Source organism: Mirounga angustirostris, unplaced genomic scaffold (assembly GCF_029215605.1).
Source record: "Mirounga angustirostris isolate CCGP_5_RB_7025 unplaced genomic scaffold, mMirAng1.0.hap1 SCAF_11, whole genome shotgun sequence".
Taxonomy (NCBI): Eukaryota; Metazoa; Chordata; class Mammalia; order Carnivora; family Phocidae; genus Mirounga; species Mirounga angustirostris.
The window spans coordinates 110,273,255-110,292,833 of record NW_026991719.1 but is presented as its reverse complement, the minus strand read 5'-3'; the positions used below and the strand labels follow the sequence as shown (position 1 = coordinate 110,292,833).

The 19,579-nt window shown below is 37.7% G+C and overlaps 1 protein-coding gene across 3 annotated transcripts in view; it reads right to left on the bottom strand.

Moving 5' to 3' along the window:
* PHF6 (PHD finger protein 6) overlaps positions 1-19,579 on the bottom strand; it is a 47,552-nt gene that overhangs the window by 14,589 nt on the left and 13,384 nt on the right. For 2 of the 3 annotated variants that reach the window (XM_045882765.3, XM_045882731.3), the window contains 4 exons: positions 14,561-14,694; positions 14,244-14,287; positions 1,200-1,369; positions 902-1,045 (listed from right to left, as the gene is read on the bottom strand). In XM_045882765.3, coding sequence (XP_045738721.1) covers positions 902-1,045; positions 1,200-1,369; positions 14,244-14,287; positions 14,561-14,694 — 492 coding nt within the window. The remainder of the gene's footprint in view (positions 1-901; positions 1,046-1,199; positions 1,370-14,243; positions 14,288-14,560; positions 14,695-19,579) is intronic. The other variant, XM_045882749.3, reaches the window with a different exon arrangement.

Below are 19,579 nucleotides of genomic sequence, written 5' to 3'. Positions count from 1 at the left end.
TGATCCCAGGGTCTTGGGATTTAGTCCCACATCGGGTTCCCTGCTCAGCGGGGAGCCTGCTTCTCCCTCTGCCTTCTGCTCCCCCTGCTTGTGCTCGCTCTCTCTCTCAAATAAATAAAATCTTTTAACTGTTTCATTCAACAATGAAGATTTCAACAGTGTTACCCTGTCATCTCCATTGTTTTATGTTTCCACAAAGTTTTAAAAAATAGTTCAAACTGGCAAATTTCAACCATAGACGCAGATCAGAATTACCTGGGATTTTTTTTTTTTAAACTAGACATGTTTGGGATATATTCCAGGGGTGTGTATTTTGGAAAAAGCCCCCCAGGTTATATCTGATACACCTCTCCCGTCAAGAACCTCAGATATTAAAAACATAATTTTTAAAACCTAACCATAAATGGGATGAATAATTCAACACAATCAAATTTAAAAATGTTTATGTATCCTGTATGTCAGACCTGGATCTAAGGATGCAAAAATAAAGCATAGTTCTTCTCTTCAAGGAATTAAAAGTCTATCAAGAGAGAGGCTCATAAATGAGTAACTGCAGTACAATGTGTAAAGGACAGTGACACAGACATGTATTGGGTTAGAGTGGAGGCTGAACATGTATCTTCCACGATAAGTTTATAAAGTTGAAATTTTTAGCTATGAAACAGTTAACTGTCAATTATCTAGAATATGGTAACTATAATTAGGATTCCTTTAACTCCTACTGAATCATAAAGGCTATATTTTAAAATCCTAAGGTCTATGAAGATTTGGGACTATAGGATATACTATTCATAACTCTACACAGCTTATGCTGGAAGAGAAAAGTGCCCTATTTTGTTACTAGCTAAGTGCCTTTCAAAAAAACTTGGGTTTAAAAGCACATAAAAAGAACCATGCTTACCATGCACTTATAATGTGCAGCCGCCTTCTTGGCATTAAATATATGCAGTTTTCCTCTTGCTTCGTTTTCTTCCTCCCCTACATGACAAAATCCACATTTAGGCCTGGTGTCACTAGGGCTGCTTCTATGTGGAGACCTATCTCTCTGCAAATTTAAAAGAAAAAAAAAAACACTTAAAAATATGTTATCAGTACCCTCAAGCTTAGTTAACATTTCAAATGATGAGCTTTACCTATAAACACAGTTTAAATGATTCGTGGTGCAACAAAAAGTAAGAATCCCACATTTTTCTACTTACATAGGAACTACTTTCCATTTCATCTGTTCCATGGGAGGATGTGGACCTGGTATCTTCCGACAGCCCTTTAAAATTAGTTTTTCGTGGCCTTCCTTTGCGACTTTTCTTTTTACTTTTAGGTGATGAGGGCTCCAATTCATGTTCATTAAAACTTTCTTCTAAGTCAGCTGCTTAAAAATGAACAAAAGCTTTACATGGACCAATCTTAAAATGGGCATTAGTTCATGGGTCCTTAGAATATGCATTTCTCCTTAGAATGAAATCCCCTCCAGAAATGAGGGGAAATGGTCTGTGGTATGCTCAACACACCAACCTTAAGGTTTTATATAAATGTAACAAAAATCAAATATAAAAAAATAGTTTTATTATAATCACTGTAATTATTTCTTTTGAATTTATGATTCTATAAAAATGAGTTTTGGGATCTTGACTGTGCACATAAGTCAGTAAACATTTTCAAACTCTAATAAGTCAATATTTTGAATTAGTTCTTGTATTATTTTTTTTACCATAAGTTTCAAAGAGTTTTCCCTCACACTGTTGGTGAAATCAGAACACTTAGCTAGAAAATAAACTTACTATAACTTGGAAAACTAAATGAAAATAAAGGAGGTGTATCTGTGCTGTCCAGTATAGCAGTCACGAGCAATCGGTGGCTTTTTTACAATTTTACTTATAATTAAACAAAATCAAACCTTCAGTTTCTCACTCACACTGACCACATTTCAAGTGCTTATTACTGGTCACATGAGGCAAGCTGCATCTGTACTGGATATCAGATACAGAACGTTTCTATCATCACAAAAAAGCTCTATTAGACATCACTGTTCTAGGATAGCTCCTTAAACCATCATGAAAATCAAATGATCATATTCAACAAAGAAGTCATCTACAAATGAACTAACTACTGATCAAGTAATTAAATAAATGTTAAGTATAAAAGGAATTTCTAACATAAATGGTAAAAAAAGCTATGTTGCAAGTTAGTTGTATACTTTAATAGGTTAAACAAAATGTGTGTAGAAATTTTAGAACTGCATTTCCCAGCAATTTGAAAAGAATTTCTACCATTAACGGAAGGGTGTTTCATTCAGTTATTCACTACAAATATTTTATTTATTGAGGGCCTACTGTACATAAGAAAATGTATTTAGTGTAAAAAGGTATAAAAACCAAATGTTCACTTGTCTTTTAGGGTCAAACTAAAAGTTTTTTTTTTGTTTTTAAAGATTTTATTTATTTATTTGACAGAGAGCGAGAGACACAGCGAGAGAGGAAACACAAGCCGGGGGAGCGGGAGAGGGAGAAGCAGGCTTCCCGCGGAGCAGAGAGCCTGATGCGGGGCTCGATCCCAGGACCCTGAGACCATGACCTGAGCCGAAGACAGACGCTTAACGACTGAGCCACCCAGGCGCCCCAAACTAAAGAAAGTTTTAGGTACAGTTCTAACACCTCCACTGTTTTTTTCTTTTAACATAAGTTTTCAATTCCAGGGACTAATTTCTCAATAAGAAAGCACATCAACTTTGAATCATAGATGCTAATATGTTTCCTAATAAATACTTCAACGGCTTTTAATTTTTTGTTTTAGAAATAAAAGCATAGTCATTATGACAAGAAAAGGGTAATTCATTTAGTGTATCTGAATACATAAACTCAAGGAACTGAAAGCATCAGACTGTTTGCAAAACAGTTAATAAAAATTTATATCAATGCAACTTCATATAACTACAGTAGGATTTGAGAGAGGAAAAAAAGGGGAAAAGGTAGAAGTGGATAGCGTTTTATAGGCAACAAGACAAATTTATGTGGCTAACTCCCTGTGAAGACAGAGAAGTCAAAGAGACCTTCTGATCTTAACATTATAGCAAATTTCCTATCAGAGCACAACACCGACTTAAAACATTCAAACCGACAGTTTTTAAGATACAGAATTTCATTAGGGCTGTTAGAATTACTTGCCCCAAATTAAAAATTCTTTAAAATGAAAAATCATAAGCAAATGTTTCAATCATTCTGATACATGTTATACCATACGTGTGGTATACATAACATTCTGTTACAACGAAAACAATCACTAACACTGTAACACTACATTCTTAAACACCTTTAGAGAAATTACTTAACTCATTCCATTATCAGGCCAACATGACTAGTTTTCCACGTGGCTTTTTTTTGGGTTCTAAATATGGAACCATTCAGTGTAAAATTTTAGAGGACTTTAACAGCAATAGTAAAAATCATAAAAGACTGACAAATTTAACTATATTAAATTTTCAAACTTACATAGCAAAAAAAGTGCTAAAATTAAAAGGCAAACAATAAACTAGAAAAACCTGCTGTATTTGTGAAAAAGGATCAGTATCCTTATGCTATAAGCTCATAAGAGATTAAGACCCCAACTGAAAAATGGACCAAACATATGATCAAATAATTCACAGAATATAAGTAGTTAAACATACTTCTATAGAAAATCTGACTTCTCTGGGATCAAAGTGTAAATTAAGTGATATATCATTTTCACCTATCAAAATAGCAGACTTTACTTATAAAAAGAATAACCGAACAAAAAATGAGTTAGAAATAAAAATCTAAAAGAAGCCCCCAAAAAACACTGAGCTACACCATGCTTCCGGATGAACAGGATCAACATTAGAATGTCAGTTCTCACTAACCTAATTAATGCAACGCTGATAAAATGGTTGATCCCACAGTTTCCTGAAAGAGTAAATATATAATACACAAGAATATTTTTAAAAAAAAGATATCAGAATATACTGTAAAGAAACAGCAGTTAAAATCCTGGCACAGGAAGAGACCTATATCAGCAGGAGAGAAAGCAAGGTTGAAAATAGACCCATAAGCATATGGAAATTCAGAGTATAATGGTAGCATTTCAAATGAGTGGGGAAAAGACATGATGGCAAAACTGGCTATCTACTTTTTAAACACTGAGATTCCTTTCCTCATACCATCTGAAAAAAAATCTCATCATAAAATAACAAACTATAAATGTAACAGAGAAGAAAATGGAGGAGATTTTTTATAATCTTGGATCAAGACACCTAAGAAGTCATAAAGGAAAGGACTGAGATCTGACTAAACATTAGAAACCTTTGCATGGGGGCACCTGGGTGGCTCAGTTGGTTGGGTGGCTGACTCTCATCTCGGGTCAAGCCATGATTTCAGGGTCCTGGGATGGGGCTCCGCATTCAGCAGGGAGTCCTGCTTGAGGATTCTCTCCCTTTCCCCCTCCCCCCTCCCCCCGTGCGTGCACACGGGCTCTCTCACTCTCTCTCTCAAACAAATAGATCTTTAAAAAAAAAAAGAGAGAAACCTTTGCATGACACAAGTCACCATAAACAGAGTTAGAAGACAAATGATAAACTGGGAAATCATTCATATTTAGTGACAGAGAATTAATACCCCCATTACAGAAATCACTCACTACAAATTTATTTCAAAAGGACAAACATCGGGGCGCCTGGGTGGCTCAGATGGTTAAGCATCTGCCGCCTTCGGCTCAGGTCATGATTCCAGGGTCCTGGGATCGAGCCCCCACATCGGGCTCCTGGCTCAGCAAGGAGCCTGCTTCTCCTCCTCCCTCTGCCTCTCTCCCTGCTCATGCTCTCTCTCTGTATCTCTGTCTCAAATGAATAAATAAAATCTTTAAAAAAAAAAAAAGGACAAACATCAAAAGAAAAATGCACAAAGGATAGAAACTGGCAATTTCTTACAGAAAAAATATAAATGACTGAAAAAAACATGAACAGAAGCCCAATCTTACTAGTGATAAGAGAAATGGAAATTAAATGAGATCATTGGATTTGCAAAAATTAAAGACTGATAACGTCCAGCGCAGAGGCAGGAAATACACTGTTGGTGGGAGCATAACCTGCATGTGTGTTAACTGGCCTTTCCCCAATGTTAAATGCAAACCCCTTTTTAAAAATTTATCCTACAGAATCACTCGTATAAGTAAGCAAGCATATATGTACAAAGAAGATCAATGAGATCTTATTTGTATTAGTGAAACAAATAGATGTAAGTGATTTTCATTTGATAGAGAAACCCTTAAACTATGGTTCTATATGTTCTACGAGATGTAACGGTTAAAAAGAATGAGGTCAATCGATGGGAAAAAAGACAAAATTGCTTCAGTGGAGGAAAATAAAAAGAATGAGGTCAATCTGTAAACACCGACAGGGAAGGAGATCTGTGATAAATCACAGCATAAAAAAAGCAAGGAGCATAACAGTATGTACACAGACAATGATGCCACTGTGTTTACCTATCTACATAGGTTTGTATGGAGGTAAACGAGGCTCTGGGGAGATACCACCAAACTTATTACCAGCTACTCCCAGAGAATGTGACTTTGGGGTGAGGGGAGGGCTTCTGAACTGCTTTAATTTAATATTATTGTACTATTTTAAGAACTTATACCATCCAATGTGGTGAAAGGAGGGTAAACTCATCCACCACCGCTGGGAATACAATCTAGCACAATCCTTCCAGGAAGTAACATGGCAACATGTATCAGGAACCTTAGAAAGACTGAACCCTTTGATCCAGTGATTGGGCGTTGGGGAATTTACCCTAAAAAATCATTGAAAATGCACATGAAAAAATGAGTATGAGGCTAGGCACAGTGCCTTTGTTTAAATTTTTCATGGTTACAATAGGTTTTTCCCCCCAGTTCAAAAGTGTGAAAATGTTTTAACATTAAATTTTGTTTCCCTCTTCAATAATAATTATAAAAGAACTCTGCATAAAAGAAGTAATAATCTTCCTTTCCACTTTCTAATTCCACCTGCTCTGCACTCCCAGCTGGTGCCCTACCTAGCTTTCTTGCCTCCTCTCCTACTTCCTCCCTCCCTCCCTCTCTCAAGCAACCACCCTTAACTGCTTTTCTTCTCAACCTCAAGGGTTGAGAGGCTGGTTTAGAATCCTGGAACTGCCAGACTGTGTGTCCTCTTGCCTCAGAGCCACCTCAGGGTCCATGAATGAACTGAATGAGTTAGTTCGTGTAAAGAAGTGAATTTATAGCACAGCGCCTGGCCCATGAGACACTCTCCATATTTGTCCGCTACTATTTTCCCTGGGTGTGCAAATGGGTTTTTTTTTTTAAAGGATACACAAACAAATAGCATCCTCAGCATACTATTCTGCATCTTGCCCTTTTCTGCGTAATTTATAAATTGGAAATAGTCCAAATCTAAGAGCTCACATTTGAGCTTTTGGAGTTCTGACTGTGCCATAAATGTGCTCTGTGATTTATACACACAATCTCACTGGAGCCTCACGACCTACCCTGCGAGGTTGTATCTGTCACCATCCCTATCCCTCATTTTACAGATAAGAAAAAGCTCAGAAAGGTTAGATAATTTTAGCCAAGGTCACAAAGCTAGGAAGTGGCAGAGCTGGGACAAATCTATGCCCGTGAGTTCCGACATGCTTTTAAAGTGGTAATACCCACTATCACGGAAATACACCATTTCAAGTGCTCCTGGACGTTAGAAAAAGGATAGTTTTACACATGCTTATGTCTGCAGAGAAATGCTCTGGAAGGATACTCAAGAAACTGCCAGGAGTGGTTGCATTTAGCAAAGGAATTTGGAAACAGATATAAAGGTAAGGATGGGAGGAAAGCTCGCTAACAGTGGATACTCTTTCATATTGCTGATTTTTGTACAATGTTCATATACCTATTCAAACAAATGAATGCAATAAAAAACCAAAACGTTACCCTTGTATTCACAGCTGCAATTCCTACAAATCCAGGCTGATAAGGTAGGTGACAAAACAAGGCTGTGCTCCTTCCTGGGCCACCAAGCACTGCCACCCTTTGTGAGCACAGCTCCTAAAGGTCTATGTCACCTCAGAAAGGCCAGGCTCCTCTCTGGTTACCCTTCTGATTGCCACTAGGAGGCAAAGCAGTGACCAACTGACCGGGACCCCAGCTCTCCTCCTCCTAGTACTGTCAAGCCTGATCTGTTCCTTTACCAATTCTCTTCTTCCTAATCAATATTTGTCTCATCTTCTACCTTGTGGTTTTAGCTCCATTGCCTTTCCTCCCCACAATCTCACATCAGTTAACTGTATGAAGTAGAAGGGACCCCTGGACAGAAAGTCTGAAGACTGCCACCTACCAGGTCTTAAAACTTGGTAAAGTTAGTTAACACTCAAAAGGCAAAGTCTCCTGGTGTATCAGAAGGAACTAATGATAACACCTTCCTGAAAAGGATGCCTTAAGAAAATGTGAAAAATGCTTTGTAAACTAGAAAATTCTATTCAACTGTTAGTTATTACTCTTGTCATACCTTGTATAGACTGTAAGCTCTTCGTCAAGGGGCTTATTTTCTAAATTGCCCAATGTGCCCACACCCAGGAGGCACTCAATAAATGTGTGCTGAAATTATTTTGAAAACAAAAGCAAAATGATGAGCATTAAGGTTGGGGGTAAGCATCACCACCTCTGCTTTACATCTTTAGGGCTGTGACAAAAGGAGGACTGGGGGTCACTTGCCTGCCTTCTCCAATGGAAACGCAATGTGCTTTTGCTCTGCATAAACTCTGCTTTCTGCTTTTTCGGTAAAGGTAGGAAATAAATGATTTTATGCATATTCATATACAGATGCATATATAAACACATAACATACATCAAAAATATTAATTCTTAATTAAGTGTGCTAAAATGAAATAGGTCTGGAATTTCATTCACAATAATCTAGACGGAGGAAGGAGGGGAGGGGTGCAGATGAAACAAGACTGGCCACAAGCTGATGACTGCTAAAGCCAGGAGATGGGGCTTTTTTTCAAACATACTTCTGTGTATGTCTGAAACTTCCGATAATGAGTTTGTAAAGTGTGCTAAATAAAAGATGAGCGTAAACAGTACCTAGCACAGCACTTTGCACATGGGTAGTCAATAAATCTGGTGAATCAAAGAAAAAAATAGGGAGTCAATCCTAGCAGAGGGCACAATGGAGTACGTTACTAAAATTTTCCAAGTTAAATCCCAAATACAATTTAAATTCTATTATCTTCCAAGGAAGAGCACACGTAGTATTTACTGAGCACTTAACTATGTGCCAGGAACATTGCTAAGGCCCTTACATACGTTATTTCATTTAATCCTTAAAATAATTCTATGAGGTAGGGTTTTTTTTTAAATCCCCATTTTACAAATGCAGTGTCTAAGGCTCCAAGAGATACTAAATCACTTGCCCAAGAGCATGTGACTAGTAAGTGGCAGAGCTAAGATTCAAATATAGATCTGATTTCAGAGCCCATATTCAACCAGTGTACAAAACTGCCTCTCCAGGACTTCATAAATCCATTCAATGCTACAAAACCTAAAAGGTTTTTATTTATTTTATTTATTTTTTTTTTTAAAGATTTTCTTTATTTATCTGACAGAGCGAGACACAGCGAGAGAGGGAACACAAGCAGGGGGAGTGGGAGAGGGAGAAGCAGGCTCCCCGCCGAGCAGTGAGCCCAATGCGGGGCTCGATCCCAGGACCCCGGGATCATGACCTGAGCTGAAGGCAGACGCTTAACGACTGAGCCACCCAGGCGCCCCCTAAAAGGTTTTTAAAGACACTGATATAGTAAAATCTCCCTAAACTTCCATTTGATATATGTAATGAAGATTGGAAGGTGCAGCACATTCCAGAGAAAACAAAGGGGAAGAATATACCAAGGGAATATCCAAGCAGGCAAAGGCTTTGAATCTACATAGATGACAACACACAACATACTTCTAATAGAACCCTGATGACTCTAGTTCTTGAAACACAAACTGAGTTATATGATTTGACAATATAAAAGTTTCCAAACTGTCCGTTAAAGGCGAGCTCTTCCGAGGTTCAGCACAAAAGATTCCTTTACACGGTCTTTTATGGTCGCTCCAAGTAATTGTGGCACTTATCACTAAGCTATATTTAAGTAATTTCAGACTTCTAAAAATTGACAGAAACAATTCCTGTACACCCTTCACCTAAATGTTAACAACTTACCACATCTGCTTTATCATTCATTCTCCCTTCATTCATTCATATACTGTTTTCTGAAGAGTTTAAGATGCAAACATGATGCCCCTTTCTCTCTAAGTACTTCCATGTGTCACCACTGTATTTTAATCAGCTGGTCACAAATCTGTCACTAAATGGTGGTGTCTGCCCCCACCCCCCAAAACCCAAAACCCTGTTTTATTCATTCATCTCGCTCTACTAACGCCCGGTACAAGAGAAGTCACAGGAGACAGAAAGATCACCCAAAAATAAGTGATGCATTAAATACCATGCTTTGTTTTAAGCCAAAGGAAAGAGATTACAAACATCTCTTGAGCGCCCATTCCATGCACAACATTCTATATTGGGTAGTTTAACAAAAGTAATAAGCCACAAATTGGGCTACTTACAATGTCAAGAACCCAAACTGAGCTGAGGTTATGTTTGTGATCACAACTTTAGAATCTACACATTCTTGCCACGAACAGCTAACACTCAGCAGCTATTCTACTGCTTTCTATCTCATCACAGATGCTTTGCTCCATGTAAACTATTAAACAGAAAAGCTTTAACCCCTTAATGAAAAGGATTTTAGAAGAACCCACAAGACGTAATCACAGTTCCTTGTAGGTACTCAAATGTTTACTGATGACAAGCTGTCATGTTCAAGTACTTCTACAATTCAGAAACTAGCAGCAGTTACAAGCTAGACCTACATGCTATTGCCAATGTTTGACATTTTAAAAATATTGCTTTAAAAAAAAAGGTAAAGAATATACCTATTATCTAAACACATAGGCCAAAGGGGGGGAAACACATAAGATGCAGAATTTAATTCTGGCTTTTCCTGTCCATTTTTAATGTATAAATTCCTATTAAGACTAGGAGGGTGGGCACCTGGGTGGCTCAGTCGTTAAGCGTCTGCCTTCGGCTCAGGTCATGATCCCAGGGTCCTGGAATCGAGTCCCACATCGGGCTCCCTGCTCGGCGGGAAGCCTGCTTCTCCCTCTCCCACTCCCCCTGCTTGTGTTCCCTCTCTCGCTGTGTATCTCTCTGTCAAATAAATAAATAAATAAATAATCTAAAAAAAAAAAAAAGACTAGGAGGGTACTAAACCATTTTAAGTGCTCAACAACCGCAGGTGGCCAGTGGCTACCATACCGGATGGTGCAAATATAGAACACCTCCACTGTCACGGTCAGTTCTACTAGACAGCCTTGTTGAACCGTTAGTTCTGTATCCCCTTGTAAAAAGCCCTGCGCCTGAGGTCCACGTCATTCAGCTAAACCACGGCTTCTCAAACTTTAACATGCAAACAAACCACCTGGGATCTGTTAAAGTGGCGATGCCGATTTAGTAGGTCGGGGGAGGGGCGCTTGAGTTAGGCGTTTCTAACCAACTCCCAGATGATGCCAATTTTGCTGGTACACTGACTACACCAGCTTCCTCCCTTCCGTGTTGCTAACAATTACCAACTCCCAATCATTCTACCCCATGCATCAGATTTTCTTTAGCACACAGCTCACAGCTCTTTTCTCCTTCCTAGTCCCTGCTGCATCCTGGGTGATTTCAACAGCCCACGGGACAATCCAAGCAAGTTCCTTGACCTTCAGTGGTGTCCTCCACCAACTACCCAATTCCTATAATCACACCCAGACACCTTTAGAATCACCTAAAAATGGTTCTAACCTCTGAAATCACTATAAATCACACACACTTTGGGACCACAAAATGATTGCTTTCCCATGTACTTTCATTCTCATTGATCTTCAACCTCATCAGGACCCCCAGTCTACTAATTCCTTCTGTTTCTTTTTTTCCTGCCTTCACTTCCCTATCTTGGATTTTTGCCTTGCAAATATCCTAAAGTCCCTTTTACCTTTACTACTTTGTTGAACCCACTTGGCAAAATCCCAATTCTGAACTAACCAACTAACCCCTTTCTCTGTGCTACACACAGGATCCTGAATTGCTGGAGGAAGTCACACAACCTGAGGGTATCACTATATATAAATTAACGGTTAACAACCTTAACTGAGCCCTCTATCCAGTCTGGAAACCTCACATTTCTCTAAGCAAACTTCCTCTCCCAGTCTTCACAACTATTCTTTCAAACTTTCTCCTCTCTCCTTCAATTTCCAACCCTCATGCCTCACCCTACATTCTCCCTCACAGAGAAAACAGACCAGTTAGGAACCGCCCCTCCTCTTCCTTCTCTCCTATTACAACGGAAATGTTCTCCCATCACAGGGCAATTCTTCTGTTTGTGCACTGAATCTCCCTCCTTTCCGGGACCTTCAATCTCTTCTTGCCTATCAGATCCTTTCTTGTAATCATTTACATATCAACTAATCCGCTGCCCTCCCCAAAAAGGCCAACTAGGTGAAAGAAGCCAACCTGAAAAGGCTACATATGGTATGATTCTCACTAGATGACATTCTGGAAAAGGCAAAACTATGGAGATGGTAAAGAGATCCTCAAATTTAGTGTTTCAAAACACAGTTCATATTACATCAAACTAATATGAACAGACTGCATTATGGAGTATTTAGCATTTTAAGTATTAGCAAACGAGGTTACTGAGCCACATGGCAAATGATCGAGACTGCCACAGCTATCAATTCCTCTTTGCTGTAGTTCTCAAAGGGAGTCCTTGAAGTATAACCCTATAAACCCCAACGACAGATTATAATCGTAAAGTAGAACACAGCTTTCCCATTAGAACAATGAAATAACCGCAAGTTCTGTTTCTGACAAAGCCCTCAATATCAAGTAAATTAAACCTTAGATAAAACTGATAAAAGCCGGGCGCCTGGGTGGCTCAGTCGTTAAGCGTCTGCCTTCGGCTCAGGTCATGATCTCAGAGTCCTGGGATCGAGTCCCACATCGGGCTCCCTGCTCGGTGAGAGACCTGCTTCTCCCTCTCCCACCCCTCCTGCTTATATTCCCTCTCTCACTGTGTCTCTCTCTGTCAAATAAATAAAATCTTAAAAAAAAAAAACTGATAAAAGCCAAAATTCAAGAAATACAAACTCTGAGATGCCTTTAAATTGTAAGATTACGCTTCAAGTTCTACAATATGAGTATAAGCACACTGCATATACATCGATAATACAAGGGGTCCCAAAGTGCTACAAAAGTATACACTGAACCCAAAATTCAAAACAACTGTATCACGAATTTGAATTGTAGGAATCCTGCCAGTTACATTAAAAAACAGTCATCTTGAAAAGTGTTAACTTAGGGCGCCTGGGAGGCTCAGTCGGTTAAGCGTCTGCCTTTGGCTCAGGTCATGATCCCAGGGTCCTGGGATCTGAGTCCGGCATGGGCTCCCTGCTCAGTGGTGGGGGGGGGGCTGCTTCTCCCTCTGCCTACCGCTCTGCCTACTTGTGCTCTCTCTCTCTTTGTCAAATAAATAAATAAAATCTTAAAAAAAAAATAAAAGTGTTAATTTAGATCTTTCTCAATAAGTTTCTCAAAGCAAAAAGGTGGTCAAAATTATTTTACTTTACGCAGTCTGCAGTGACTTTTCTCTACCACTAGATGGTACTATGAGCTTCAGAAATGGAGGGAATAAAAGGGAAGCCGGCTCCATTAATCACTGTTGCCAAGCTCAACTATCCTGCCCCAGTGTATCCTTATACTTGTACTCAACAAAGCCTAACTCTTAACCCTTGGTTTACCATACACATCTGGTCACTACAATCTTAAAGAGAATCAAACACACTTGTTAAAATCTGAAGTAACGAAAGGTGGGCAAGCTTCCTCTTAACCTTTGAACAAGGTTTTTTAATTGAATTCTAGAACTAAATGAGGAAAAAAAAAGGAAAACACTAAAGGTTTCTCAGTTGCACTTTATCACCTCTAAAATGTTTTGTTCTTATTATTTAAAGGCAAGTTTTTGCTGAAGATTATATATTTAAACCAGCACTACACTGAAGTATTGGAACTAATGTAGAGTCCCAAAGTAGAGGATATAGCCACAATCTAAGATATCAAAAAGGGTCACAAACTTTAATATGCTAACACTGATAATTACGTAAATCTTGACACAGGAAACCACTTCCTAAATCAACAGGTTCAAACCATTCTAATTCTTTTTTTTTTATTTTAGATTTTATTTATTTATTTGACAGAGAGAGAAAGAGAGATAGCGAGAGCAGGAACACAAGTAGGGCGAGTGGGAGAAGGGAGAAGCAGGCTTCCTGCTGAGCAGGGAGCCCGACGTGGGGCTCGATCCCAGGACCCAGGATCATGACGTGAGCCGAAGGCAGACTCTTAACGACTGAGCCACCCAGGCGCCCCTCAAACCATTCTAATTCTAAGCAACACGTTCTCAAAGGCTAACAAAAACTAAAGATATCTAATTTAAATGGAAGGATAGAACAACCTCAGATTAAATCTAAGCCTTTGTATATTGCTAGTAAAAGTATCAAAACCATCTGTTTGCAAAGGTGTGAAACAAGTCAGAATTCAATTTAACAACTTTCCCATCCCTTTTGAAGACCAAAGACAACTTGGCTAACTACATATAAACACCCCTAACCTTGTTTTATATAAATTTAAGGGGAAACAAACTATAAAGTAATTTTAAAAGTTAATATATTTTAAAATTGATCACTTCTTATGAACATGTCTACATTTTCAAAAAAGTACAATGCGAAAATTTAACAGGAAGCCTGGTGATCGATCACAAAAGGTACCAGTATCTCTAGCTGATCTGACAGTAAAAAAGATCCCAATTATTAATTTTACAATCTACTAACACTTACATGAACACAGAAATCCAAAATCACTAGCATCCTTTTTTCCTAAAGATAAAATATATTCTCCACGTACTCCTTACAAAAACTTCAGGGGTAAAAATTTTCTCAAAAATCCAGATCTTTTTCACTATGTAGTTTATCCTAACACTTTTCTTAATTCTTTGAAATGTATTCAATATTGAGATACACCTTATGGCAAAAATTAGTGTAGTAGAATTCACTCAAATTTCTTCTTGATGTTGAAAAGTGGCTACATGACGTACCTTCAGAGTTATGTGCCGTTTTCTTGTGTTTTCGGCAATAAACCCTATAAAAAAAATGAAGACATCAAAAATTATCAAGTAAACAAACTAAACTCGTTTTTCAAATTAAGAAAATGAGCAGTACACTTCACCCCATTCACAAGCTGGATTCCAAAAATCTTATTAAATGTCCTATGCCATTTCTCTAACCATTAAATTCCTTACCAAAAACCCCCTTTACAATGATGATGAAATGCTCTGAAATGGGAAAAACTTTTACAAAAGCCTAAAGAAAATATGACTGCTAAAAAAAACTTAAAGACAAGTTAAATAATTACATGTAAATTCCTTGTGAAGGTTTCTCTCGTATTTGAGCTTTATCATGCAATGCACAGTGGTAGTGGTATGTCCTGTGACATGTTTTCACATCACAACCAATTGTTGCTCCAGGACAATGGCACAAAGAACACATCTACAGCAAAACAATAAAATAATTATTATTAGTGTGCGATTTTGCTAAGGCCGTGATGTCAGGTTAGAGGCATATCAATCTGTCAAGGAAAACAAATTGGTTATTGAAAAGTTTTGTAACTAATAATGCTACTTTTGTTCTCTCGCCTAGAAATAATGTGAATAAAATTCTACTAGGGGTATTTTTTTCCCCCAGATTAAACACTGACAAAATTAATGGAATATTATTAATGTCTATTGTTTCACTGTGGTCAAGAGAAAATCTGAAATGTTACAAATCAGGAATGTAAGCTGTATATAACTTAGACCTTTTCACAATCCAGATTTTCCTGGAAATGGGTAACTGTGGAAAATGTCTCATACCAGAAAAAATTTTTCCTTCACACTTCCACTTAATGAAAATCGGAAAAAAACAAAACAAAACAAAACAAAAAAACAAAACAAAACCTCACATACTATTGGGGAACTTGGTAAAATCAACTTCAAGTGAGGGAAGAAGGATAAAAAATTGAGTAGATTTTTAAATATCTCAAGCTCTAAAAATATTTTGTGATGTCAATTTGTGAAAATATGCTCATCTATTTTAATTTAATCTATGTTACTTACCTCTTGTATTATGAATTCAGGCAAATAGAAGAATGGACTCTAAACAGATTTTAATGTAATTTACCTTCTGACTTTATTAGATAATTCCTACTGTTTAGCTTATGCTCTCAATGTAGGAAAAAGCTCTTCAAACAAAAAAGCACATAACAATAACTGTTAGTGGTTTTGATTAACATATCATAGTATACGGTACTGAGTGGACTTTTAAGGAGGCTATCCTCCTAAGCTATAGATGCCATGCCAAAATAAATTCACTGTAAGGTAAATCTTAAAAACTGTTTCTTGGTTGCTAGATACCTCATTCGGAACTCTTCTCATTCCTCTATTAATTTTAACATAAAGAACACTTACCATCCTAACTTTTGGATTACTTGGCCCCTGAGCAATGTGGGTATACTGAGAAGCTAATATAAATTCCAATAAAATTCCTTACACTTCTCTAAGCAAGTCAAACAACCTCTCATTCAAACTGTCATTTAAGAAATACTCCTAAGTCAGAAACATTCTCAATACAGGTACATCCCAGAAAACACGAGGGCCAGTGCCCATTATTAATACTAGGGAAATACTCCATTTCCTTAAATACAGAAACCTCAAAGTATTACTGTAAAAAGAAATATTGTGCCAAATTATCAAGCAGGAAAAGCTGTTAAATACCTTTGGGTGGCTTGTAAATTCTTGAGAAGGTGAGCATTCATACTACAGCTTAATTATGAAGTTTTATCATTTTAGCAAATTATATCTTTCATCAAAAAACACACTTACTATAGAAATTTTGGAAAACACAAGGGCAAAAAGGAAATTAAAAAAACAACTCATGCTTACCAAGCAGAAATGCACTTACAGTATGTCACAATGTTTACATGCAAGTATTTTTCTATGTAATTCTGTACATACTATTTTACAACCTGTTTTTTTTATCTTAACAAGTTGAACATTACCCCACCTCTTGAAGAACTCTACTGCAAGTAGTTCATCTTGAAATTTCATCAAAAATGGATTTGCACAGGTATATTTTGAAAAAAAAAATTTGAATTCAATTAGCAAGCAAAAATGAGAGGGGAGGGACTATTAAAAATACTGTACTTGGCTCAACACTGGCAAAAATACAGTGAGATGGGTCCTCTCATATCCTGCTGGAAATCACTGTACTCTGGATAGCAGCTTGCCTTATTTATCAAAGAGCTTTTAAAAAAGTTCTTATTGGGGCGCCTGGGTGGCTCAGTCGTTAAGCGTCTGCCTTCGGCTCAGGTCATGATCCCAGGGTCCTGGGATCAAGCCCCACATCGGGCTCTCTGCTGGGTGGGAAGCCTGCTTCTCCCTCTCCCACTCCCCCTGCTTGTGTTCCCTCTCTTGCTGTGTCTCTCTCTGTCAAATAAATAAATAAAATCTTTAAAATAAATAAATTAATTAAATAAATTAAAAAGTTCTTATTTCCTGATCCACTAACTTTACTATTAATCTAGTCTAAAACAATGAGATTCAAATGATTTATATACATATCATCTTCATTGCAGAATTGTTTACAATAGTCCAAAATGTAAAACCACTCATGGAAAACAACTGAAAAATCTTTGAATTATAGCACACCCATATTTAGAAATATTCTATAGCCACTCTCCAAAGAAAACTTAATGGCATGGGAAAATGTTTATGTATAATACTAAATGAAGAATAAGCAGGATACAAAACTATGTTAATTATGATCACAATTATGTTTATAAGTTCTTTGAAAATGGGAGGAAGTAGGTACAGCAAGATGCTGAGGGGCTGTCACTAGGTGGTTGGTTTTCTTTACAATTTCCTGTATTTTCTGATTTTTCTACAATGGGCAAAAATACTTTCACATACAAAAAATTATTTTGGGGGGAATACACTAGCAAATGCTTTTAATATCCATCTATCAGTTTATTGAGAATAAGAAGGAAACCAAATGTCCAAAATATATCAAAATTTGTCTTTGCTGGTTCTTATTTATTTTTTTTTTAAGATTTTATTTATTTATTTGAGAGAGAGAATGAGATAGAGTGAGCATGAGAGGGGGGAGGGTCAGAGGGAGAAGCAGACTCCCCGCCGAGCAGGGAGCCCGATGCGGGACTCGATCCAGGGACTCCAGGATCATGACCTGAGCCGAAGGCAGTCGCTTAACCGACTGAGCCACCCAGGTGCCCCTCTTTGCTGGTTCTTAATTTAAATCTGCCCAAAGTATCATGAGTTAACTACAGCAATTTAGGACAGATAAAAATTTTTAAGTGAGAAAAAGCTCATTCTCACTTTTGTCAGTTCCTCAAGGAAGAAAGGAAGAAGATATTCCAATAAAAATGGTTTCAAAGAGTGGAAAATTCTTCTTAAGGTTAGCAGTAGGAATTTTTCTCAATTAGAATTTACTGGATCTATTTTAAGCAGCATTCATATAAAAGCCGAAATACCCACTTGTATATGAAATTCTGGCAAGATGCTAATAGCAAAAAGTACCCATAATAAAACTAAATATACAATTTAAACATGCTTATGTACCTATGAACACAAAATGGAAACGTAACTGTTATCTTGAAGTCTGCTATACTATACCCCCCAACCCCTAAATAATTCTTTTATCCCTGAACTCCTGTGGGACTTAAGATACAGTATTCATTTTGGTTCTTACCATTTTACTTCCTTGTATGGCTAATTATGCTCATAAATGTACAGATTTTATCCATCAGTTGTTTCTAGACTTGAGTTTTTTGGAAGACTGACACTGTGCTTTACAAAGCAGTGCTTGATAAATGTGTTCACTTTAAGCTTACTGTTATTGAAGATTTTAATATTTTCCGGTATATTTTTTCTCATTCATGTTCTAATACCTACAGATTTAACATAATAATCTTCAAGCGTGTCTACAAATTTGAAGAGTCTGATCTAGAATTTGGAAAGGTAATATTGAGAAGAACAATCCAGCTGAAGGGGCACAGAATGAAGAGAGGTGAGAATATTTGGGAGGAAAAGATTAGCCCTGTGAGATACAAGGTTGAGAATCAAGACAGAAAAAGAAAAATTAGAGAAGTTGGAAAACCAGATAGGTGGCTGTACACTTTCCTTAAAAAAAAAAAAAAAAAGTTATGGGAAATAAAACAAAGACGACCTCTCTTGAAAGAAGTAGAGTCCTAGGAAAATGGGATCCCCGACACAGCAAGGCTGCAGTTGGTTGGACCCAAATAATGTTATCCTGTATTTCTCTTTACATAAAACATTTGCCCTCAAATTTGTCACAGTCCCTACTGGGCTCCTAGCAGAAGGACTGTCAGCTGTCATTTAACATCAAGTTTGCACTACCCGTGACTCTTTCAAATGTGGGAAAATGAAAGTTAACCTGACAGGAACATGGTGAACTAACTGCGGACCTCTCCCCCCTGCAAAAATGTCTATCCCACACAGCAAATATTCTGTTGAGGGCTAATTTCCTGCCCCCAAAAGAAGTATAAATGTCAACTGTCAGCTTATCCTGTTCATACCCTGATTTCAAGTTCTTTAAGTAGAGGTGAAAATTGATGATAATGATTTTTCTTTTATTTTTCCTCCTCTCTTCAGTTTGCTACCTAGTAGACCTAGTAAGCCTCAAAACTCAATCACCTCTTCTGAAATGGGGAGACTGGAAAAAAAAGGCCCCATCCTAGTACAGATGTTTGCACGTCATCTTTATAGTATGGTTAGAAGCTATACTAACTTTAAATTTTTTTTTTTTTTGCTAAGAGTTATATATATTTAGGATGTATGGCACAATATTTTAACGTTAGTGAAATGCAACTTTGTATCCTTTAACCAACATCTCCGCACCCTCCCTGCCTGTCTGTGGTAACCACCATTCTAAAATCTGTGAAGCTATCCTATGTTAACTTTAAGCTGTACCTGACAAACTGAGTCTCAAGGGACTGACCCACAGATTAAAGAGGAACTAAGTCACACTTAAGAGCCGACAAAGGGAACCGAAAGGACTATGACTTAGCTAAAGTCCTGTGGGAGCCAGAGGCTGGCACGTACCTGCTCCTCAGTCAACTGAACCAAGCCAGGGCTGAAATTCAGTTTGTAAAAGGAAGAAGTCCTAAGGAATAAAAGGAGAAATACTGCTTTCTCAGTAGCTATGGGTAAAGCTCAGGGAAAACTCAGCCAAGGGCACAGATAGACACAAAGTAAAACTAAAATGAGATTCCCAACTTCTAGGATAGGCAGAAAGGGATGGCTTTTGGGGGAAAAGCTAGAGTCTGATGGCTAGACAGAGTCATAGGGAACCAAGGGACAAA